General features: G+C 43.8%; 1 protein-coding gene across 1 annotated transcript in view; it reads right to left on the bottom strand.

The window, feature by feature from the left end:
* Nucleotides 1–24,928, bottom strand: part of tmem161a (transmembrane protein 161A) — a 35,689-nt gene extending 10,761 nt beyond the window's left edge. Inside the window, exons 1-10 of the mRNA XM_041204949.1 lie at nt 24,829–24,928; nt 22,445–22,548; nt 20,931–21,011; nt 16,611–16,708; nt 15,695–15,851; nt 10,059–10,210; nt 8,513–8,576; nt 7,190–7,333; nt 2,970–3,083; nt 1,227–1,401 (exon numbers count right to left, since the gene is read on the bottom strand). Of these exons, the coding sequence (XP_041060883.1) occupies nt 1,227–1,401; nt 2,970–3,083; nt 7,190–7,333; nt 8,513–8,576; nt 10,059–10,210; nt 15,695–15,851; nt 16,611–16,708; nt 20,931–21,011; nt 22,445–22,548; nt 24,829–24,831 (1,092 nt within the window). The 5' untranslated portion in view covers nt 24,832–24,928. The remainder of the gene's footprint in view (nt 1–1,226; nt 1,402–2,969; nt 3,084–7,189; nt 7,334–8,512; nt 8,577–10,058; nt 10,211–15,694; nt 15,852–16,610; nt 16,709–20,930; nt 21,012–22,444; nt 22,549–24,828) is intronic.
* Nucleotides 24,929–25,422: the final 494 nt, after the last annotated feature.

Genomic DNA, 25,422 nt, shown 5'->3' on the forward strand with positions numbered 1-25,422 from the left:
CTAGGTATGTAGGTCCTACGTCCCAAAGACTGGCGGATCACAGCAAACAGCATGTCCCAGCTGCTGTTCACAATGGGCAGGGTACAGACCGTACCTGCAAAACTCAAAACACAGTGTCCAACATTAGATGTGATTCCGCGATTGGACAATATTTGCTGAATAATCCTCAATGTGCCAAGAATTACGCTGACAACCAATTTAAGATTGAGAGTCAGGCTTGCAGTGTGGAACGTTTACATGTACTGGAAGCTACATATATTAATACACAGGGCCCTGTTCTTTGCAGACAGAAAGACCATGGACACACATTGTGCCTGCTTCAACTAAACAAAATAAGTGACAGCCATTTGCTGACTCATTCCACAGGGCAAAGCCTTGACCAATCAGGGTCAAGCTGCCTGATTTAAATTTCAATCAATGCTTGGCAGTTAACTGTCAGTCACCATCAGTGGTGCATTCTCCATGGCAATGCTACTTGCCAAACATTCAGTGCTCTCTTCAAATACAGTATGAATTGTTGTTTTCCCCTTATATTGGTATTCTTGCAAGTGTCCTGATGAGTGCAAGATGAAAAGCTTTGACGTCTCTTTTTTCAGCATCACTCAAAATCTGGAGTATAAGCAGGTTTCAGTAATTCTGGCCATGAAACGATCATCGATTGTTGTAAAAACCTATTGGGTTCACAAATGTTCTTTAGGGAAGGAATTCTGCCGTCCTTACCTGGTCTGGCCTATGTGCGACTCCAGACCCACAGCAATGTGGTTGATTCTTAACTTCTCCCTGAAATGGTCTAGCAAACTACTAGGTTCAAGGGCAATTAGGGATGGGCAACAAACGGTGGCCTTGCCAGTAACGCCTATGTCCCATGAAAGAATTAAAAAAAGATATCAACGGGAATTCCGTGGAGATGGAATATTCTAACTTATGTGGTATCTGGGCTATCACTTTTAGGCAACAATTGCTGCGTCTTCCTGGATAAATTAGAGGCTAATTGTTCTTAAGCAGTTCCTGAGATCAGGTTGATTTTCCTTTCTTTATACTTTTCTCAAACTATAAAAGAAATTCTGGCACCAAATGTCAATTAGAAAGTATCTCCTATATATGTTCCATTAACGTTTCCTTTGAAAACTGTATTTTTTCACCAGAGTTATATCAGTAACCAACACACACATAGTGTCATACAGGACTAATTAGCCCTCCTCTTTCCCATAATTCCTCTGATGTACCTTCCGCTGAATTTCAATAATAGGGATGCTTCCAGCCTCCTTCTTCATTTGTTCCACCCACTTTTCCGCCAGGTTCAGGTACGCCTGCAGGTGGTAGCGGGTCATGGCCAGACGGAGCATGCAGAGGGTGATGATTATCCATAGGCGCACTGTGTTGTACGTCGTGTCAGACATCCTTCGGAATCAAATGAGCAAGGAAGCCCAAAGTCAGAACTTTGTATCAATACTGCATTATTAATCTTCTATATTCAAGGAAATACAGAGTAAGCAGTTGATAGAATGGAAAGGGAGAAACTATTTCCTCTGGCAGGGGAGTTCAGAACAGTGGGGGAGGGAAGAACCTTAAAATTTGAACCAGGCAATTCAGAGGTGATGTCAAGAAGAACTTTGTGACACAAAGAGTAATGGAAATCTGGAACTCTCTCCCTGAAAAAGCTGGGGACTAACTGAAAGTTTCCAAATTGAGATTGATGGATTTTTATTGGGTAAGGGTATTAAGGGTCATGGAACCAAGGCACATGAAGGGGATTAAGATAAAAATCAATTGTGATCTAATTGAAGAAAGGAGCTGAATAGCTTCCTCCTGTTCCATAACTAAGACTGCAACAAAAAGTACAATTAGCCTGGGGATTATGCGGAAGCTGTGAGTAACAAAATGTTAAATATGTAAAATGAACTGAGTAGATCTTTATGAATGGATTTTTAATGGTGCAACATAATTTGAGAGCAGCTGCTTGCCCCACTCTACCTTGAAATTATCGTGCTTGAAGGTTTGTGATTTACAAACAAAAGGACATAGACAATAGGGCACATTCAGCAATGCTTCCCTTCCAACAAAAAGCCTTGTTAAACGGGGGTCAGAGAAAAAGCTCCAACACTGGACACCCACTCAATTTGTGGATAGCACCCCACCCACTAACATTCACCCCTTCCACCACTGAGGCACTGTAGCAGCAGTGTGCACCATCTACAAGATGCATTGCAGGAACTCACTAAGCTTCTTACACAGCATCTTCCAAACCCACGACTACTACCATCTAGAAGGACAAGGACAGCAGACACATGGGAACACCACCATTTACAAGTTCCCCTCCAAGTCACTCACCATCCTGACTTGGAAATATATCGTCATGCCTTCATTGTCACTGGGTCAAAATCCTGGAATTCCCTCCCTAACAGCACTGTGGTTTACCTGCATCACATAGACTGCAGTGATTCAAGAAGGCAGCTCACCGCCACCTTCTCATGGGCAATTAGAGATGGGCAATAAAAGCTGGCCATGAATGAATAAAAAGAAAAAGTTGCCAGAAATGCAGGGTTACCTTCCAATCTCCAGGAATTGAAGATTAATTTCCAGGACATTGGTGTGAGCGACACTCAAAAGAAAAATTACAGGATATTAACATTCTGTATTTTTTTTAAATGGGGGAAAATAAAGCTGTTTGAGTGACGGACAGGATCAATCCTATTGCTTAAGAAAAATGTGGGAGAGATGTGGGAATGTGGGGGAAGGGCAGCTCAAGGCAGAAGGTGATGTGATGAAATCTCCTGGAATAAAACCAGCCAGAGCTGGCAACCCTACATCACCTAGGTCAGCACTCCTGCCCAGGCTGAATTTACCCACTTATTCCTCCCTCCGATTGCCAGTTAGCACTGTTTTTCCATGAAGGACTGGATACTTGCTAGAGGACAGAAAAATCCAACGAGGTACAATGAAGGTGCAAGGCATTGTTGGGTACTCACAACTCCACCTTTTCTTTTCCAAGTGGAGCGTTCATCACAAAGTCTCTGGTAATTGGTTTCACCCACAGCAATAATACGATGATAGGCGACAGAAAGCTGGTGTGCAATAGGATCCTGGGAGACGAGCAGAAAACAAAGACCATGAGAGGAACATATTACTGCAACTATGATGATATTCATAAAAATAAACCTGCCCCAAGATGCTGCAAAAGGCACTAAGGACTAACAAATGCCGAGCCAAAGAGGGACAGATTTTTGGAGAGGTAACCAAAATGTTTCGGCAAAGTGTTAGGCCTAAACAACAACACCTTGTATTTCTATAGCACCTTTAATGTAGTAAAACATCCCAAGGAGCTTCATAGGAGCATTATCAGACAAGACCTTTCCCATCCCCTGAACAGGTTGATGCTGGCCCCAATTTAATACTTCATCTTAAAGATGGCACCTCCAGCAATGCAGCGCTCCTTCAGTGCTGCGCAGAGATGCCAGCAAAGTTCTGGAGTGAAGATTGAACCTACAGAATCACAGAATTGTTACAGCACAGAAGGAGGCCATTCAGCCCTTTGTGTCTGTACTGGCTCTCCAAATGACGAATTCACTTAGTGCCATTCTCCTGCCTTCTCCCCATAACGCTGCTTGTTCTAATTCCATTTTGAATGCTTCAGTTGAACCCGTCTCCACCACAATCTCAGGCAGTGCATTCCACACCTTAACCACTCGCTGCGTGAAAAAGCTTTTCTTCATGTTGCTTTTCCTTCTTTCACCAATTACCTTAAATCTGTGTCTCTTTCTTCTTGATCCTTTCACGAGTGGGAACAGTTTCTCCCTATCTACTCTGTCCAGACCCCTCATGACTTTGAATACCTCCATCAAATCTCCTCTTAGCTTTCTCTTTCCAAAGGAAAGAAGTTCTAACTTCTCCAATCTATCTTCAAAACTGAAGTTCCCTATCCCAGGAACCAACCCTGTGAATCTTTTCTGCACTCTCTCCAATGCCTTAATTTCCTTCCTAGGAACATAGGAGCAGAAGTAGGCCATTTGGTCTGTCACGCCGGCTCCGTCATTCAATTAGATCATGGCTGATCATCTTACCTCAATGCCACTTTCCTGTGCTATCTCCATACGTCATTAGTCTCCAGAAATCTATTGATTTCTGTCTTGAACATACACAATGATTGAGCTTCCATAGCCCTCTGAGATAAAGAATTCCAAAGATTCACCACCTTCTGAGTGAAGAAATTCCTCCTCATCTCAGTCATAAATGGTCTGCCACTTATTCTGAGACTGTGTCCCCTAGACTCACCAGCCACATCTATCCACATCTACCCTGTCATGCCCTGTAAGAACTTTGTAAGTTTCATTGAGATTACCTTTCATTCTTCGAAACTCTAGAGAATACAGGCCCAGTATGCTCAATTTCTCCCCATAAGACAATTCTGACATCCCAGGGATTAGTCTGGTGAACCTCCGTTGCACTCTCTCTATGATAAGTATATTCTTCCTTAGATAAGGAGACCAAAATGGTACACAATATCCCAGGTGCAGTCTCATCAAGGCTCTATACAATTGCAGCAAGACAACTTTACTCCTCTACTCAAATCCCCTTGTGATGAAGGCCAACATACCATTTGCCTTCCTAACCACTTGCTACACCTGCATGCTAGCTTTTAGTGACTCATGAACAAGGACACCAAGGTCCCTTTGGACATCAACACTTCCCAAACTCTCACCATTTAAGAAAGATGTTTCTTCATTCTGATTCACGTTATATCCCTCTGCCATATTCTTGCCCATTCTCCTAGCCCATCCAAGTACAATTGAAGCCTCCTTGCATCCTCTTCACAGCTCATATCCCATCAAGTTTTGTGGCATTAGCAAATTTGGAAATATTACAATTAGTCCCCACATCCAAATCATTTATATAGATTGTGAACAGCTGTGGCCCCAGCACTGATCCTTGCGGTACCCCACTAGTAACAGCCTGCCATCCTGAGAATGATCCGCTTATTCCTACTCTCTGTTGTTTGTCTCTTAACCAATTCTCAATCTAAACCAGTATATTACCCCCAATCCCATGTGATCTAATTTTGTTTACTGATCTCCTGTTTGGGACCATATCGAAAGCCTTCTGAAAATCCAAATACACTGCATCCACCTGTTCTCCTTTATCTATGCTACAGGTAACATCCTCAAAAAACTCCAACTGGTGTGCCAAACATGATTTCCCTTTCATAAATCCATGTTGACTCTGGCCAATCATATCATTATTTTCTAAGTGTCCAGTTATCACATCCTTTGTAATAGATTCTAACATCTTCCCCAGGATGTGATAACTAGACACTCCCTAAAGTACAGCACCCAGAACTGAATGCAATACTCCAGTTGATCCAAACTAGTGTCTTATACAAGTTCAACATAACCTCCTCGCTCTTGTACTCTATGCACCTAATAATAAAGCCTAGGATGTTGTATGCTTTATTAACTGCTCTCTAAAGCAGTCCTTCAATGACTCATGCACATATACACCCAAGACCCTTTGCTCCTGCATCCTCTTTGGAAATTTTTATTTTATATTGTCTCTCTACATTCTTCCTACCAAAATGAAACACCTCGCATTTCTCCATATTGAACTTCATCCGGCACCTATCCGCTCATTCCATCTGTCTAGACCTTTTGAAGTTCCACATTATCCTCCTCATAGTTCACAATGCTTCCGAGTTTGGTATCATCGCAAACTTTGAAATTGTGCCCAGTACACCAAGGTCTAGGTCATTAATATACATCAAGAAATGCAAGGGTCCCAACACTGACTCCTGGGGAATTCCACCATAAACTTTCTTCCAGCCCGAAAAATATCCATTAATCACTACTTTGTTTCCTGTAACCAGGCCAATTTCATATCCATGTTGCTACTGTTCCTTTTATTCCATGAGCTTTAACTTTGCTCACAAGTCTGTTGTGTGTGCTGTATCAAACGCCTTTTGGAAGTCCATGTACACCTGCATCAACCCTCTCTGTTAGCTCTTCAAAAAACTTCAGCTAGTTAGTTAAACATGATTTTCCCTTAAGAAATCAATACATGCTTTCTTTAATTAACCCACATTTGTCCATGTGATAACTAATTTTGTCCTGAAATATTGTTTCTAGATGTTTGCCCACCACTGAAGTCAAACTGATTGGCCTGTAGTTGCTGGGCTTATCTTTACCTTTTTTGAACAAGGGTGTAACGTTTGCAATTCTCCAGTCTTCTAGGACTACCCCTTAGCCGAAGGAAGACTGAAAAATTATGGCTAGTGCTTCTGCAATTTCCACTCTCACTTCCCTCAGTATCCTTGGATGCATCTCATCCGGTCCTAGAGCCTTATCCACTTTAAGTACAGATATCCTATCCAATACCCCCTCCTTATCAATTTTAAACCCTTATAGTGTCTGAATTACCTCCTCTTTCATCATTGCCTGAGAAGCATCTTTTTCCTTGGTAAAGACAGATGCAAAGTATTCATTTAATACCTCTGCCTCCATTTTGATTCCCAATAGGCCTTACTCCCCCTTTTACTATTTATATGACTATAGACTTTGGGATTCTCTTTTATGTTGACTGCCAGTCTCTTTTTGCACTTCCTCTTTGCTTCTCTCATTTGCTTTTTCACCTCCCCTTTGAACTTTCTATATTCAGCTTGGTTCTCAGTTGTATTTTCTACCAGATATCTGTCATAAGCACACTTTTCTTCTTTATCTTAATTTCTATCTCTTGTCATTCAGGGAACTCTGACTTTGTTTGCCTTATATTTCTGTTTCAAGGGAATATGCCTTGACTATGCCCGAAATACCTCTTCTTTGAAGGTAGCCCATTGTTCAGCTACCGTTTTTCCTGCCAACCTCTGAGTTCAATTTATTCGCCCCAGATTCATTCGTACCCCATTGAAGTTGGCTTTCCCCCAGTTAATTATTCTTACTCTGGATTGTTCATTGTCCTTTTCCATAGTCATCCTAAACTTTATGATATGATGATCACCATCCCCTTCTGACTTCTTTTAGAAGTTCAAGTGTTGCCACAGCATAAGTTGATTTAGATTGAGAAAGATTGGAAGTGAGCTGTGGAAGGAGTGGACTTGACCGGGTCCATTTCCTGCTCCCTCCCATTCTCCCATTAGTGTGTCGCCACAATGTTCATTCTTTAAATCACCACATTATTATTTAGCCCCAGTTGCATTACTTACTGTATCAGAGGTTTGTCTGCAGTCATCATGAGAGCATCTAAATGAGTCTGTGCCAATCGGAGGCCCGGGAATGTTAAACATGCACCAATAAATGCGGAAAGTCCAACCAATGAGAGTTTAAAGATTAGTCTGGCGATTGAGTAGCTGAAACAGAAAGAAATGCACATCACCCTGTGTGGATAGGTCAACACCACAAACAAATTTGATATGGAGTGGGGGGAGGGTAAATCTCTGGAAAGGGATAACAGACTCCGAGAATGAGCATTTTTAACGTGCAGTTTCAAGCTCCGGGTCAAAACAACCAGCAAAAGAGTCGTCGCAGACACAATGGATCAAGTGGCCTCCTTCTGTGCTGTACTATTCTATGATTAAGTGGCTGGCACTCTTTTATTTAATAGGTGTTTGTTGAGGGAGGAATGCTACTTGCCCTTCTTTGAGTAATGTCATGGGACTACAGGCAAACAGGGCCTGGTTCAACATCTCATTCAAAGGACAGCACTGGAGGGCAATGTAATACTCCACTGGTACTGCACAGGAGTGCCAAGCCAGCCTGGATTGTGTTTTATGCCTTTATACCATCATCTCAATACCCTCCTGACTAAGCAGCCGGTTGCAAAAAAAATTGCATTTATATAGCACCTTGCACAACCTTGGGGTGTTCCAAAGTACATTACAGCTGATGAAAGAGTTTTATCTGAAGTTATAATGTGGCACCCAATTTGCACACTGTAAGATCCCATAATTCTCTCGCTCTTCATGTAGCATCCATGTTATCTGAGGGTTGCTAATCATGGCTCAATAATGCCATGATATCACAATGGGGCAAATAGAAGGCACAGGCCCCAAGAACCAGATCAGCCTGTATGGCGATTGAACCTCTGCCATCAGCACTGTCAAGCACTACACTCTTACCATCCGAGCTAACTGGCCCTACCTTCCTAATTGGCAATGTGATAATGATCAGATAATCTGCTTTAGTGATGCTGGCAGAAGGATAAACATTGATCAGAATACCAGGGATAACTCCCCACTTCTTTGATGTAGGGCCATGTGATCTTTCAAGACCCCTTGAGAGGCAGATGAGGCCTCTGTTTAACATCTTATCTAAAGGACAGCACCTCCAATAGTGCAGCAGTCCCTCAATACTGCTTTGGGAATATCAGCTTGGATTGTGTGCTCAGGTCTCTGGAGTGTGACTTGAACCCACAACCTTCTGACTGAGAGATAATAATGTTACCTGCTGAACCATGGCTGAAAGGAAAAATTGAGGAGAAAGATTTGTAATGGCACAATTTGATATTAAATAAAAGAAACAATACTCACGGCCAGATGTCCACCCCTTGTTGCTTTAGAAAGACCCCCACATTTTCATACAAGTTGGCAAAACCTACAGAGGGGATAAAAGTCAGATAGAAGTTGGCAGTGTTTACAGATACCTGCTCATCGATCCAGTTCCACTTTCACTGGCTGTTGCCTCATTTGGTGAGTACACTGCCCAATGTGTTCAGACCAGGTCCCAGGGTCTGTGCTGACTTAGTGATCTCAGTCAAGTTGGCAATACAATTGACCTTGGTGCCACTGGTGTTGAAAAGGAAGGGCGGGTGAGAGGCAAGCTGGTGTCTCTGCTCCTCACCTATCAAGTGTCCCAAAGGATGCAAGCATTGAGAGCATGGAAGATGTCAGGGTTAGGTAGTGACGTAGCTGACACATAAAGTCTAGACCTGGCCAAGTACTGGAGAGTAACTGGCATCAATGGAACCTTGGGATTAATGGTATGATATTCCCCACTAGGTTCTATGAGCAACAAGTTTGTGGATGAGAGGGGTGGGCAGCCTCAGCCAGTTTCTAGTGGAAACAAGTCTCCAGCAGAAAGATGGGCACAAACTGCCAAACAGCAACAATATGATGCAGGGAGGCCATCGGATTGCTGGTGCGGTAAATGGGAACACAGAGGCAAACTGTAGAAAGGTGGGGAAGCTCCACTTTGCAATTAGCTTTAATTATTGTTTGGCTCCTTGGATTTGGGCAATGCTGGCAAAGCACCAATTATTGTCCCCATCACCAACTGCGCAGTAGAACTGGCAATGGCCTTCTAATTGGTAGTGATTGATTGTGCAACTGATTGGCTTGCCAGACCACCTCAGAGGGCAATAAAAGCCAAAGTGTGAGACTCAGTCACCAACAGGCCAGGCTAGATTCTGCTCCTCATAGAACACAAATGTCAGGATAATTTGGCAGCTTTCAAGATCAGTTTTTCTGGTGCCAGATTTATTAAATTCATTTTCATAATTTATCATGGTTGGATTTTAAATTACAATTTTAGAAAAGCACCATAACGATGGCCGGGAATCGTGCAGCGAGTAACTCATCTCCTGACTCCCCAAAGCCTGTCCACCATCTACAAGGCACAAGTCAGGAGTGTGATGAAAGACTCTCCACTTTTTAAAAGAACTACTGTTCTTTAAAAATATATTCTCAGGATGCGAGAATTGCTGGCAAGGATGGCATTTATTGCACATCTCGAGTTGCCCCTCAAGGTGGTGATCAGCCACCTTCTTGGATCGCTGCAGTTGTGTGGTGTAAGTACACCCACAGTGCTGTTAGGAAGGGAGTTCCAGGATGTTAACCCAGCGGCGATGAAGGAATGACCAATATATGTCCAAGTCAAGATGGTGTGATTCGGAGGGGAAATCATGGGATAATGCTGTTCCCATGTGGCTGCTGGCCTTCAAGGTGGTGGGTTTGGGAGGTACTGTTTTGTATTTGTCCTTGGAGCCCAATGGGAAGCTAACCACAAGCCATTTTGACTGTCTAGTCATTACATTCTTTAGCTTGTGAAATACAAGTTGAAAACTTCCAAAAGACTCACCCGGTTCAAGGCCAAACTCCAGATAATCCTCTCGCACAACCAGGACTAACATAGCAATGAGGACAAAGAGGAATGCGAAGGTCAGGCAGACAGAGCGCTCACCTCCTTCCTCTGCCTTGAAGTAATGAGTCATCAGAGAGAAGAGAATTTTACTGTGCAGATAGTGTCAAAGCGAACAAGGGGGCTTCACAGAAGAAATGAATCAAAAAACAACCTGTTTTGTGGGTCACCCTGCCAGTTTAAGACTGTGTTACTCAAAGCCATTTTGTCTTTGGCTATGGCGCCAATTTGGGGAGGGTGTCTGACATGGATCAGGGCCCACTCTTCACATCCCAAACTTCTTATTTCAATAAACACAAGAACAGGAGGAGGCCATTTAGCACTTTGAGCCTGTTCAATTAGATCATGGCTGATCTCATCTTAATTCCGCTTATCCCCCTTGGCTCCATATTCCTTGATAACATTACCCAAAAAAAATCTATTGATCTCTGTCTTGAAAATTTGAATTGATCCCTGGCATCGTTTATGGAATGTAAATTCCAGATTTCCACTGTGTTGTGTGAAACAATCCTTACTGATTTCACTCCTGAATGGCCTGACTCTAATTTTAAGGTACTGCCCTCTTCTGGACTCCTCCCACCAGAGGAAATAGTTTCTCTCTATCTACGCCTTAATTAGACCTCAAATAAGATCATCCTTCACCCTTCTAAACTCAAGGGAGAACAAACTAAGATAATGTGACTGTCCTCAGAAATTAATTCCCTAAGCCCTGGTATAATTCTGGTGAATCTGGAGAATTGTTTTCTCCCATTAGAATCATATAGCATAGACGGAGGCTGCAACTGCGCTGGCTCTTTGGAAACAAGAGAGATGCAACAGGATGGAATCTTAATTATAGAAACATCGTAGTGGTTGCATAGGGCAGACCACCCATGCTTGGAGGCCCAATGAAAGGAGGAGGCAGTTGACAGCCATGGATTGTTTGGAAGCAGTCGGGAGGTGTTGGGAGGGGCAGAAAGTGGGCATCAGTATAACTTTTGGGTTGTAATAAGAGCACTGCAGAGCAATAGTACCAAGTATGGAGGTCACTCAGGAATCTGCTTTACAGCATCTTCAGACAGCAGAACAGAAAGGGAGCTTCACTTTGTTGGGTTTCAGCTTGCATTCCACAAATTGCTGCCCTGGTAAAATCAGAATGTTTCTCTTATTTCTGCCCAATCCCAGTTGCCGTCCGCCAGCAGCGGAGCGCAGGAATGCGGTGCAACTTGTCACAACCACCTAACAGCTGGATACGCTATTCCAACATGCCAAAGGAGGGTGGAAGTGGCTAAGCGAGAGGGGAGGATGAGTGGGGCCTGGCCCAGCAGGCTGTCCTTGTTGATTGCTCTTTTTATATAACAGCGGTCAGTTTGTTTATCCCCACTGATTACTTGAGAAGGAAGATTAGCAGGGCTGTAAACACTTCAATTCATTACACACAGACAGCTCCCTGCAGGGGACAATGCCATTAACCACTTTTACAGCTTGTCAGAGAGTCAATGGTTACCCAATAAATTAAAACATTTCAACTGACTGAAAGGGAGGATACTGACAGTCTCTCTCCTTGATGTAAAATGCAAATAAGTTTTATGGACTTATCAGAAACCCACTGGAGGTATCTTCGCTATAAAAAAACGTGAATTTTTTCACCTGCTCATCAATAACTTGTAACAATAACAAGCCTACCTTTAACGTTACAGTTCTGTAAAGCAACAACTAGACCTCAAAGTAGATAAACAGAAAAATAGTCTTTCTTTTAAATAAGTACTGGCTTGACTTAGTTGGTAGCTGTCATGCCATTAGAGTCAGAAGATCATGGTGATCAAGCCCCTCTCCGGATCACATAATCCAAACAGACACTGCGGTGCACTGCCTAGGGAGTAATGGAAAGTTGGAGGTTTTTTTAATTTATTCATTCACGGGATATGAGCATCACTGGCTAGGCCAGCGTTTATTGTCCATCCCTAATTGCCCCTGAGAAGGTGAGCTGCCTTATTAAACTGCTGCAGTACATGTGGTGTAGGTACATCCACAGTGCTGTTAGTGAGGGAGTCCTAGGGTTTTGACCCAGTGACAGTGAAGGAATGGCGAGATAGTTCCAAGTCAGGATGGTGTGTGGTTTGGAGGGGAACTTGCAAGTGTGGTGTTTGCATGCATCCACTGCCCTTGTCCTGCTAAGTGGTAGAAGTCATGGATTTGGAAGGTGCTGTCGAAGGAGCCTTGGCAAGTTGCTGCAATGCATCTTGTCGATGGTATACACAGCTGCCACTGTGGGTCAGTGGTGCAGTGAATGTTTAGGTTAGTGGATGAGATGCCAATCAAGCAGGCTGCTTTGTTCTGAATGGTGTCAAGCTTCTTGAGTGCTTGTGGAGCAGCATTCATCTAGGCAAGTAGAGAGTATTCCATCACACTCCTGACTCGTGCTTTGTAGATGGTGGACAGGTTTTGGGCAGTCAGGAGGTGAGTTACTCACCACAGGATTCCCAGTCTCTTACCTGGTCTTGTAGCCACAGTTTTTATATGGCTGGTCCAATTCAACTTCTGGTCAATGGCAACCCCCAGGATGTTGTTATGATGATAATGCCATTGAATGTCACAAGGAAATGATTAGATTCTCTCTTGTTGGAGATGATCATTGCCTGGCACTTGTGTGGTGCAAATGTTACTTGCCACTTATCAGCCCAGACTTGAATATTGTCCAGATCTTGCTACATATGGACATGGACTGCTTCAGTATCTGAGGAGTTGAGAATGGTGCTGAACATTGTTCAATCATCAGCAAGCATCCGCACTTCTGACCTTATGATGGAGAGAAGGTCATTGATGAAGCAGCTGAAGATGGTTGGCCTAGGACACAACACTGAGGAACTGCTTCAGTGATGTCCCAGGACTGAGATGGCTGACCTCCAACAACTACAGCCATCTTCCTTTGTGCTTGGTATGACTCCAACCAGTCATAGGGTTGTAATGATTTCAGTTGTATTGGGCTCCTTGATTCCACACTTGGTCAAATGCAGCCTTGATATGAACAGCAGTCATTCACAGCATGCCAGCTTTCGGATGAGATGTTAAACCAAGACCCGGTCTGACCTCTCAGATGGATGCAATATATTTCATGTCACTACTTCAAAGTAGAGCAGGAGAGTTATCCCCAGTGTCCTGGCCAACATCCCCCCACAAATATCCCCTTCCTCAATGATGGAGGAGCCCAGCACATTAGTGCAAAAGATAAGGCTGAGGCATTTGTTACAACCTTCAGCCAGAAATGCTGAGTGGATGATCCATCTCGGCCTCCTCCGGAGGTCCTCAGCATCACAGATACCAGTCTTCAGCCAATTCAATTCACTCCACGTTGTTTCAAGAAACAGCTGAAAGTACTAGATACTGCAAAGGCTATGGACCCTGACAATATTCCGGCAATAGTACTGAACACTTGTGCTGCAGAACTTGCTGCGCCTAGCCACGCTGTTCCAGTACAGCTACAACACAAATGTGAAACATTGTCCAGGTACGTCCCGTACACAAAAAGCAGGACAAATCCAACCTGGCCAATTACCGTCCCATCAGTCTCTTGATCTTCAGTAAAGTGATAGAAGGGTCATCAATAGTGCTATGAAGCGGCACTTACTTAGCTCACTTGGCGCTGAATAAGGGTCATATGGACTTGAAACGTCAACTTTTTTTTCCTCTCCACAGATGCTGTCAGACCTGCTGAGTTTTTCCAGCATTTTCTGTTTTTCCAACTGCTCACTGATACCCAGTTTGGGTTCCTCCAGGGTCACTCAGCTCCTGACCTCATTACAGCCTGGGTTCAAACATGGACAAAAGAGCTGAACTCCCGAGGTGAGGTGAGAGTGACTGCTCTTAACCTCAAGGCCCCATTTGACCGAGTGTGGCATCAAGGAGCCCTAGCAAAACTGAAGTCATGGGAATCAGGGGCAAAACTCTCCACTGGGTGGAGTCATACCTGGCACAAAGGAAGATGGTTGTGGTTGTTGGAGATCCCAGCTCCAGAACATCACCTCAGGAGTTCCTCAGGGTAGTGTCCTCGGCCCAACCATCTTCAGCTGCTTCATCAATGACCTTCCTTCTATCTTAAGGTCAGAAGTAGGGATGTTTGCTGTTGATTGCACAATGTTCAGCACCATTCACGACTCCTCAGATACTGAAGTAGTCTGTGTCCAAATGCAGCAACACCTGGACAATATGCAGGCTTGGGCTGACAAGTAGCAAGTAACATTCGCGCCACGTAAATGCCAAGCAATGACCATCTCCAACAAGAGAGAATCTAACCATCGCTCCTTGATGTTCAAAGGCATTATCATCACTGAATCCGCCACTATCAACATCCTGGGGGGTTACCATTGACCAGAAACTGAATTGGACTAGCCATATAAAACTGTGGCTACAAGAGCAAGTCAGAGGCTGGGAATCCTGTGCCGAGTAACTCTCCTCCTGACTCCCCAAAGCCTATCCACCATCTACAATGCACAAGTCATGAGTGTGCTGGAATACTCCCCATTTGCCTGGATGAGTGCAACTCCCACAACACTTAAGAAGCTTGACACCATCCAGGACAAAGCAGGCCGCTTGATTGGCACCGCATCCACAAACATTCACTCCCTCCATCACCAACGCACAGTAGCAGCAGTGTGTCCCGTCTACAAGATGCACTGCAGGAATTCACCAAGGCTCCTTTGACAGCACTTTCCAAACCCATGACCACTACCATCTAGAAGGACAAGGGCAGCAGATAGATGGAAACATAACCATCTGGAAGTTCCCTTGCAAGTCACTTATTATCCTGACTTGGAAATATATCGCCATTCCTTTACCGTCGCTAGGCCAAAATCCTGGAACTCCCTTCCCAACAGCACCGTGGGTGTACCTACACCATGTGGACTGCAGCGGTTCAAGAAGGCAGCTCATCACCACCTTCTCAAGGGCAACTAGGGACGGTCAATAAATGCTGGCCTTGCCAGTGAAGCCCACTTCCCATGAATGAATAAAAAAAAAACAACCAACGTTGCTTAAAAAGTGACAAACTGGTCATTCATCCTATTCATATTTGTGCAATTTTGCTGTGTGCCAAGTGGCTGCTATGTTTGTCTTCATACCAACAGTAACTGCAATTGGGATTTAAAAAAATGTAATTCATTGGTTGTGAAACACTTTCAGATGTCCTGAGGGTGTCAAGGACATTATGTAACAATGAAATACGCAACAAGATCATCTGTTTTGATGATGTTGGTTGAGGGATAAATATAGGCCTAGGACATCAGGGATAACTCCCCTGCTCTTCTTCTGGACCTTTTATACCCATCTGAGGGGGCACAAGGGGCCACAGTTTAACATCTCATCTGAAAGACAACAATGCAACTCCCTCAGTACTACACTGGGAGTGTCAGCTTGAATTTTGTGCTCAAGTCTCCGAAATGCGGCTTTAGCTCAGGACCTTCTGACTCAGAAGCAAGCCTGCTACCAACTGAGCTTCGGCTAACAGCAACAGAATTGACAAGTCAGCATCCCCACGCTCACGTTAGTTTGTTTAGTACAAATGGTAAACTACAGGATGGGGGAAGGGGGCATAAGGATACATCCCAAAGGCTAATGTGAGCAGGCACCACAGCATGCCGACGTTCACTTCCCCACGTATGCTGAGCAGGTTGTAGTAAACCTCTGTGAACATGTAAACCAGAGTCGCATACAGGACAAAGTCCACCAGCCACTGGTAGTCCAAGAAGTAGCGCAGGACTAAACAAAAAGAGAAAAAGAGAAGAAACAATGTTAACCTGGGTAGTATTTTACAAAAACACCAAAATTACAGCATGTTTGGCCCATCCAGTCCATGTTGGTGCTAATTCCCCATATGAGCTGCAACCCTAATCCCCATGTGCTTCGCACATTCCTATAATCCTTTACCCCCCCTTTCCTTCAACCCACTTATCCAACCTATTCTTGAATGTTGCCATTGTGCCTGCTTCAGTTGTACATCCTCAGGTGATTATCAGACACTATTTGATACCGAGCCATATAAGGTGTAAAGAGGTGGGGAGGTTTAGGCAGAGAATTCCAGAGCTAGGGACCCAGGTAGCCAAAGGCATGATTGCCAATCATGGAATGAAGAAAATAGGGATGTTCAAGAGGCCAGAATTGGAGGAGCACAGAAAACTCAGAGAGCAGTAGGGCTGGAAGAGGTTACAGAGATAGGGAGTGCAAGGCCATGAAAGGATTTGAAAACAAGGATGAGAATTTTAAAATTGAGGCATTGCTTGACTGGGAGCAAATCTAGGTCAGCAAGCAAAGGGACTGATGAGTAAACCAGACTTGGTGTGAGTTAGGATACAGGCAACAGAGTATCAGTGGATATGGTGTTGAAGGACAGTCACCTTCAAGAGAAGAGGGGAGATGAATTATCAGCCATTTCACAATTACTCCAGTCTAAATCTCACAGTCAAGTTGTGCATTAACTGTTATAATGACGATCATTTCAGATCATCATGTGGTCCTTACCCAGAGCGTCAAGAGGGGTGATCGGCTTTGCTTGCAAGTACAGGTTGATATCCTTGGGCACCGTCTCTGGTTTGATGTCTGTGACACCATTTTGTCTCCTGTCAGTAAAAGACAAGAGAGTGAGGCAGCAGAAATAATTGGAATAGGCAACTGTTTCTGCACTTCACATCCAGCCAGCTATAGTTGCAGCTATTACTACAATTTTGTGGCTCTGCTGGTTCCATGCTTAATCCTTCCTTCTCAATCTTGCTCTCAAATGGAAACTCCCAGATCTTCTTTACCATTAAAGCTGCCTCCAAGAAGTTCGGTCTCCTGTTTCTTATCCAAACATCCCATCATCTACTAACCCTCTATAAAGTCCAAATCTGTCTTTTTTTTCCATTTGTTCATGGGATGTGGGCATCGCTGGCTAGGTCAGCATTTATTACCCCTTCCTAATTGCCCTTGAGAAGGTAGTGGTGAGCCACCTTCTTGAACCACTGCAGTCCCTGTGGTGTAGGTACACTCATAGTGCTGTTAGGTAGAGAGTTCCAGGATTTTGACCCACTGACAGTGAAGGAAAGGCAATATATTTCCAAGTCAGGATGGTGTGAGTTGGAGGGGAACTTCCAGGTGGTGGTGTTCTCTTTCTGCTGCCCTTATCCTTCTTGGTGGTGGAGGTCATGGGTTTGGAAGGTGCTATCAAAGGAGCCCTGGTGAGTTGATGCAGTGCATCTTGTAGAGGGTACACACTGCTGCCTCTATGCATTGGTGATGGAGCAAGGGAATGTTGAAGGTGGTGAATGTGGTGCCAATCAACCAGGCTACTGTGCCCTAGATGGTGTCAAGCTTCTTCACTGTTGTTGGAGATGCACTTACCCAGGCAAGTGGACAGTATTCCATCACACTCCTGACTTGTACATTGTAAGATGGTGGACAGGCTTTGGGGACTCAGGAGGTGAGTTACTCCCTGCAGAAGTCCCAGCCTCTGATGTGCTCTTGTAGCCAGAGTATTTATTATACTGGCCCATTTCAGTTTCTGGTCAATATAAACACCAGAATGCTGAAAAGTGGGGAATTCTGTGATAGTGATGTCATTGAATGTCAAGGGGAGATGGTTATATTCTCTCTTGTTGGAAATGGTCATTACCTGGTGCTTATGTGGTATGAATGTTACTTGCCATTTGTCAACCCAAGCCTGAATATTGCCCAGGTGTTGCTGCATTTGGACCCAGACTGCTTCATTATTTGAGTCATGAATGGTGCTTGTCATGAAGCTATTAATATATATATAATGTTATTAGGATTTTTTTTAAAATAGAGATTTAGTCTGTGGGTACCTTTGTGTCTTAACTGGATTAAAGCCAGCTAGTCTGGATGCTTTGATGTGTAGTAGTTTTGAGGTGTAAAGAGTACATTTGCGTTTTGTTGAATAGACCATTCAAGAAGGGGAGTGAAAGCTTGCATCTAGCTAGGAGGTACCACACAATATATTTATATTACTGATAAAATTGGTACTCTGAAGGGGTTTTATTGTTAGAAGACCAAAGGGCCTGGTGATACAATGAAAATTTACATTCAAAGAGAAGTGCTGGGTATAACCTGAGGAGAGTTTGTGTGTGCAGAGCAGAGGCATTTAACATCTAAGCAGCTGTAAGCCTACAACTGTCTGCAAAAGAACCAAATTGAAAGGAACCTCATTTTGAATTTGTAAGGTGAAAATGCTTTGCCTGGTGTCTGGTTAACTCTATTGCTTATTGTTGCCTTAGTGAGATTAATTTTGGAATTTGTTAAGAAGTTATGATAATAGTAATTTGTAGCCATGTGTATGTGGTTAATATCTTGTTAATTAATAAATGTCTCATTTAGTTTGATATAAACACCTCTCGAGAACTGGTGGTCTTATTTCTGAATTTAGAGCTGCAACTCAAAACATATCAATTGAATATATAGGTTATGACAGTTGTTTAAAGTTTCCCTCTGGGATTTTAAATGACAGTCTTTACAAACTGCCGCATCGTAACAGTGCTGTACATTGTGCAATCATCAGTGAACATCCCCACTTCTGACCTTATGGTGGAGGGAAGGTCATTGATGAAACAGCTAAAGATGGTTGGGCCTAGGACACTACCCTGAGGAACTCCTGCAGCGACGTCCCAGGACTGAGGTGATTGACATCCAACAACCACAATCATCTTCCTTTGTGCTAGGTATGACTCCAACCCACTGGAGAGCTTTCCCCCTGATTCCCATTGACTTTAGTTTTGCTAGGGCTCCTTAATGCCAAGTCTATAATGAGGTCAAGAGCTGAGTGGCCCGAACGGAACCTAAACTAAGCTTCAGTGAGCAGTGTATTGCTGGCTAAGTGCCACTTGATAGCACTGTCGACGACACTTTCCATCACTTTGCTGATGATTGGGAGTAGTCTGATGGGGGCAATAATAGGCCTGGTTGGATTTGTCCTGCTTTTAGTGGACAGGACATACCTGGGTAATTCTTCACATTGCCTGATAGATGCCAATGTTGTAGCTGTACAGGAACAGTTTGCCTGGGGGGCACAGTTAGTTCTGGAGCACAAGTCTTTAGTATTACTGCTGGAACATTATCAGGGCCCATCGCCTTTGCTAAATCTAGTGCCTTCATTGTTTACTGATATCACACGGAGTGAATCGAATTGGCTAAAGATAGGCATCTGTAATGCTGAGGACCTCAGGAGGAGGCTGAGATGGATCATCCACTCAACACCTCTGGCTGAAGATCGTTCTTTGCATTGATGTGCTGGGTTCCCCCATCATTGAGGATGGGAACGTTTTTGGAGACTCCTCCTCCTCCAGCGAATTGTTTAACTATCCACCACCATTCACGACTGGATGTGGCAGGACTGCAGAGCTTAGACCTGATCTGTTGTTTGTGGATCGCTTAGCTCTGTCCATCATATGCTGCTTATGCTGTTTTGCATGTAAGTAGTCCTGTATTGTAACTTCATCAAGTTGACACCTCATTTTTAGGTATGCCTGGTGCTGCTTCTGGCATGCCCTCCTGCACTCTTCATTGAATCAGGGTTGATTCCCCTGACCTGATGGTAATGATAGAGTGAGGGATATGCTGGACCATGAGGTTACGGATTGTGGTGTATACTATTCTGCAGCTGCTGGTGGCCCACAGTGCATCATGGATGTCCAGTTTTGAGTTGCTAGATCTGTTCGAAATCTATCCCATTTAGTATGATAGTAGTGCCACACAATACAATGGAGTGTAGCCTCAATATGGAGACAGAACTTCATCTCCACAAGGACTGTGCAGTGGTCCTACCAATACTGTCATGGACAGATGGATCTGCGATGGATTCTGGCAAATGTACTGAAGTTCTTCATCTGATTGGTAAGGACGAGGTCAAGTAGGTTTTTCCCTCTTGTTTGTTCCCTCACCACCTGCCACAGTCCCAGTCTAGCAGCTATATCCTTTAGGAATCAGCCAGTTCGGTCAGTAGTGGTGCTAATGAGCCACTCTTGGTGTTGGACATGGAAGTCCCAGCCTAGGGGGCATTCAGCACCCTTGCCTTTGAAATAGTGGCCGTGGGATCTTTTATGTTTGTTTTTAAATTAGTTCATGGGATGTGGGCATCACTGGCTAGGCCAGCATTTATTGCCCATCCCTAATTGCCCTTGTTCAGAGGGCACTTAAGTGTCAAGCATGTTGCTGTGGGTCTGGAGTCACATGTAGGCGAGACCAGCTAAGGATGGCAGATTTCCTTCCCTAAAGGACATTAGTGAACCAGATGGGTTTTTACAACAATTGGCAATGGTTTCATAACCATCATCAGACTGCTAATTCCAGTTTTTTATTGGATTCAAATTTCACCATTTGCCATGGTGGGATTTGAACCTGAGACCACACAGCTTTACCCTGGGTCCCTGGAATACTAGTCAAGTGGCACAATCACTACGCCACCATCTCCCTGTCCAATGGAGAGATCAGATGGGCCCTCAATATAACATCTCATCCAAAGGAAAGCACCTCTAACAGGGCAGCACTCCCTCATTACTGCATTGGGAGTGTTGGCATATTTTATTTGTTCAGGTCTTAGAGTGGAAATTGAACCCACAACCTTCTGACTCAGAGGCACAGTTCCTACCACTGGCTTGTGCCAATTTATCTTTCCCCTTGAGGAAACAATCAGTCTGAACTCAGTGCATTCTTGCTACTTGTGTACACCAGTGATTGTGGAAATAACAAAGACAGCTCTAATTTGTAAAAGAAAATACGCTTGAAATCCAGGCAGGATAATTTTTTGCGGGAACTATTTCCTCCAAAAGACGAATGCTACAATGCTTGACCAACCTGTCTCTCTTCACTTTGGGTTTCTGTTTTCCAGCCAAGGCTCGGAGTTCTTCATCTGATGGGTGTCTGTACCGGAAAAGGCTGCCGAAAAAATGGAGCACATAATTACCAGAACTGTTACATTCCTACTGGGTCAAAGGGGGCACAAAAGTGTTGTATTTATAAATGAAACAGTCAACTGTTTCCAGAAAAGAAGAGATTTTATTGTCTACCTCAATGCTTGTATGGGTACCAATGCAAGATCAGATTCCTCTGAAGAAACAGTTGAGACTGGCCAGGCCCACTTTTGAATAGACTTTCTCTGGAAGTGCGCATCACTGGCAAGGCCGGCGTTTATTGCCCATCGCATGGTTGTCCTTCAGAAGGCGATGGGTGGCCTTTATTTGACCTGTTGACTGTAGTTTGATACAACCATGTGGCCACTTCAGAAGGCAGTTAAGAGTCATAAGTCATAGAATAGTACAACACAGAAGGGAACCATTCAGCCCATTAAGTCTGGGCCGGCTCTTTCAAAGGGCAATCCAGGTAGTCCCACACCTTTCCCCATATCCTTGCAACTTTTCCTCCTTCATGTATATATCCAATTTCTTTTTCAAAGCTGGTACTGAATGTATATCTACCACCTTATCAGGCAGTGTATTCCAAATCCTAACTAATTTTTCCTCATGTTGCCTCTGGTTCTTCTGCTAAACACAAACCTATGCCCTTTGGGTATTAACCCTTCAACTAATAGAAACAGTTTCTCTTAATTTACTCTATCTAAATCCCGCATAATTTTAAACACCTCTACTAAATCCCCTCCCAGCCTTCTCTGATCTCAGGGGAACAACATGTTCTCCAATCTATCCATGTAATTGTATTTGCTCATCCCTAGAACTATTCAAGTAAATCTTTTCTCTATCCTCTTCAAAGTCTTTATGTCCTTTGTAAAGTGTGATGCCCTAAATTGGATACAATACTCCAGTCAGGACTGAACTAGTATTTTATATAGGTTTATAAGTCATAGTCATTTATGTTAGTGTGGGACTGAAGTCACACACAGACCCAGACTGGGTGAGGACGGCGACACTAAGGTAATGTGAGTGAACCAGCTGGGATTTTATGACAGCCTCACGGTCATTTTTAGTGGTAGTCCAGTAATTTAACCTTTATACTACTATACCCATTGATTCTTAGAACCAGCAGAAAGAAGAGACTTTGATTTCATGACACTGGGCTGAATTTACCTCCAGAGAATGAGAGAGAAAAAGAACATAGCTAAGTTATCGACTCCTGAATAGTACCCAGTGATCCCTCCCACTCACACACCATGGTGCAAAGTGCATGTTTGGATGTAGGACAGGATCGAGCTCAGCTGTGCAGCATGTTGCAGTTAAATAACACTTCACACCTATGACTCACGATGCTAGTTTGATTGAGGTCTCTGGGAGCTGCTGGTACCTGTGGGACCTGTGCCCCAGTGACAGCTTCAGAAGATATTTCAAATTGGCAAAAAAAAAAGTTAGATTTCTTACCTGCCATTACAGAGTAGCCAGCGACCTATGGAATAATGAGGTGCCAATCTCTGCATGAGGGTCGCCATCAGCAGACTGACAACCAGCTGAACACCTATAACACCCTGATAGAAAACAATATAAACTTCATAAATACTAAATAATGGAAAGAACAGCAGAATTATCTTTAAGTTTGCATCCTTTACCCTCTTGTTTCTATTTTATTAATTGCTCCTGTGAACCTTTCTGTTCATATCTCATTTTACACACTTGTCCTCTCCATGTTAAGATCAGGGCTCATTGCCCCACCCTGATATCAGCTTATTCTTTTCCAGAAACCCAAAACTGTGGAACTCCTTTCTTACTTTGGGTCCCCTTCCTCCCAGAATCTACTGGATTTTAAAATAGGAATCAGTCACGGCTCAGTGCAACACTCTACACCGAGTTAGAAGGTTGTGGTTTTGAGTTCCACAGCAGAGACTTGAGCATAAAATCTAGGCTGACACTCCAGTGCAGTACTGAAGAAACACGGCAGTTAGTTACTTGATAGTACAGAACTTGAGCATTGCTGAAAAAAGAGACAGGTCTAAGCTTTTCATCTTGCACTCATCAGGACACTCGCAAGACTAATATAAGGTATCAGTATTCTTGCAAGTGTCCTGATGAGTGCAATAAAGCTTAGACATGTCTCTTTTTTTCATCAGAACACTGCAATGTTGCCTTTTGGATGTGATGCTAAACCAAAGCTCTGTCTACCCTCTAAGGTGGATGTAAAAGATCCTGTGGCATTATTGGAAGTAGAGTTGGGCAGTTTTCCTTGGCATTCTGGACCAATATTTATCCCCCATTCGACAACACTAAAAAAATGTAATCTACTATCACACTGCTGTTTGTGGACGTTTTTATTTATTCTTTCACGTGATGTGGGCATCGCTGGCTAGGCCAGTATTTGTTGCCATCCATAAACTGCCCTGAGAAGGTGGTGGTGAGCCACTGACTTGAACCTCTGTGGTCCATGTGGTACGAGTACACCCACAGTGCTGTTATGGAGTTTCTAGAATTTTGATCCAGCAATAGTGAAGAGACAGTTATATAGTTCCAAGTCAGGATGATGTGTGGCTTGGAGGGGTATTTGCAGGTGGTGATGTTTCCAAGTGTCTGTTACTCTTGTCCTTCTAGGTTGAAGAGGTCATGTGTTGGAAGGTGTTTTTGAAGGAGGCATGATGAGTTGCTGCAGTACTTCTTGTGTGTACACAATGCTGCCACTGTACACTGGTGGTGGGGGGAATGAATGTTTAAAATGGTGGAATGGATGCCAATCAAGCTGGTCGCTTTGTCCTGGTTGGGGTCAAGCTTCTTCAGTACTAGTGGAGCTGCACTCATCCAGGCAAATGGAGTATTCCATCACACTCCTGACTTGTGCCTTGTAGATGGCAGACAGGCTTTAGGGAGTCAGGAGGTGAGTTACTTGCCACAGGAATCCCAGCCTCTGACCTGCTCTTGTAGCTACAATATTGATATGTCTGTTCCAGTGAAGGTTCTGGTCAATGGTAACTCCTAGGATGTTGATAAGCGGGGGATTCAGCAATGTTAATGCCATTGAATGTCAAGGAGAGATAACTAGATTCTCACTTGTTGAAAACAGTCATTGCCTGGCACTTGTGTGGCACAAACATTACTTGCCATTTACCCAGCCCAAGCCTGAATGCTGTCCAGGTTTTGCTGCATAACAGACTGCGTCAGTATCTGAGGATTGTGAATAGTGTGCACAAATTAGCTGTCACAATTACCTTCTTTACAACAGTGACTACACTTCAAAAAGTAGTTTGTTGGCTGTGCAGCTTTTTGGGACATTTGGAGATTGTGAAAGGTGCTACTAAAATGCAAATGCTTTCTTTCGAGTTCGGTAAATTGACACCTTGGCAGCATTCTGCACACCTCAAGGGAAAGCGATGAACATTGGGCAATGAAAGGACTCAGCTGTGTCCCCACATGGACAATTGATCATCAATATTCCACTGGAAGCCAGTGCACGGGGCAGTGCCAATTGTCACACTGCTGACATACCACAATCATTATGGCACACTGTGACCTGTCAATGTACAAACATTCCTGGATAAGGTTGCAGCCCAATGATGAACAACTCCCTCCCATGCCCCTTTAAGAGCCCTCTTGCAAATTAAAAGCAACAACTTGTGCAATTAGCCAGCTGTATAATAAAGCCCAGGCGGAGCTGAAGGGCTGAAATTTGCAGCTGTCCTGTTGCATTGGGGCCGCTGCAACCCAATGACCCCAAAACTATTTTCAGTTGTAGCAATAACAATTCCAGATTTAAAGCATGCTGTTGTTTTGCTGGGTTGAGAGTGACGAGGGTCGAATCGCCACCTCAGAAACTCTCGTCTTACCATGTCTCTCCGCTCAATCTCACTTTAAGCTCAATTAGTTTTCCTTTCCCCTCAGTCACTCAATGAGCAGCCTCAGCGCCATCGCTCGCCTTTAAACTCAATCTAGCTTGTGCAATGATTGACAGCCGAAATAACCAATTGAGTTGTCAGGTCGGATTGATTGACGTGTAGGTCGACCATTTAGTGATTGGCTTCATTTCATTGGCTGGTATTCATGTCCTGTCGAGCAATCACTGCAGCTGGGCGGGTGGCGCTCTAGGGAGTAACTGTCATCAGGAACGGTTGACTCGGGCACTGGCTTCTGGGAGTTGTAGTCACCCACGTGATCCATCGTGACGTCATGAACATAAAGTACTACAACTCCCAGAAGCCTTTGGGATATTGCACATGCGCAGTATCTAAACATGTTTTAACAACATGCTGTTCTAATAGCCAGATGAGACTTAATTAAAACTTTTGCTAACTTTTAACAAACTTACTCTCAATGTTGCAGCACCACATTTCATTTGCATGTAACAGCAGTTTTCCAATAAGTACAACTATTTAGTACTTGATGTTTCAAATTCCCATAAAAGGAAAAGGTTAAGGAGCATT

Source organism: Carcharodon carcharias, chromosome 14 (assembly GCF_017639515.1).
Source record: "Carcharodon carcharias isolate sCarCar2 chromosome 14, sCarCar2.pri, whole genome shotgun sequence".
Taxonomy (NCBI): domain Eukaryota; kingdom Metazoa; phylum Chordata; class Chondrichthyes; order Lamniformes; family Lamnidae; genus Carcharodon; species Carcharodon carcharias.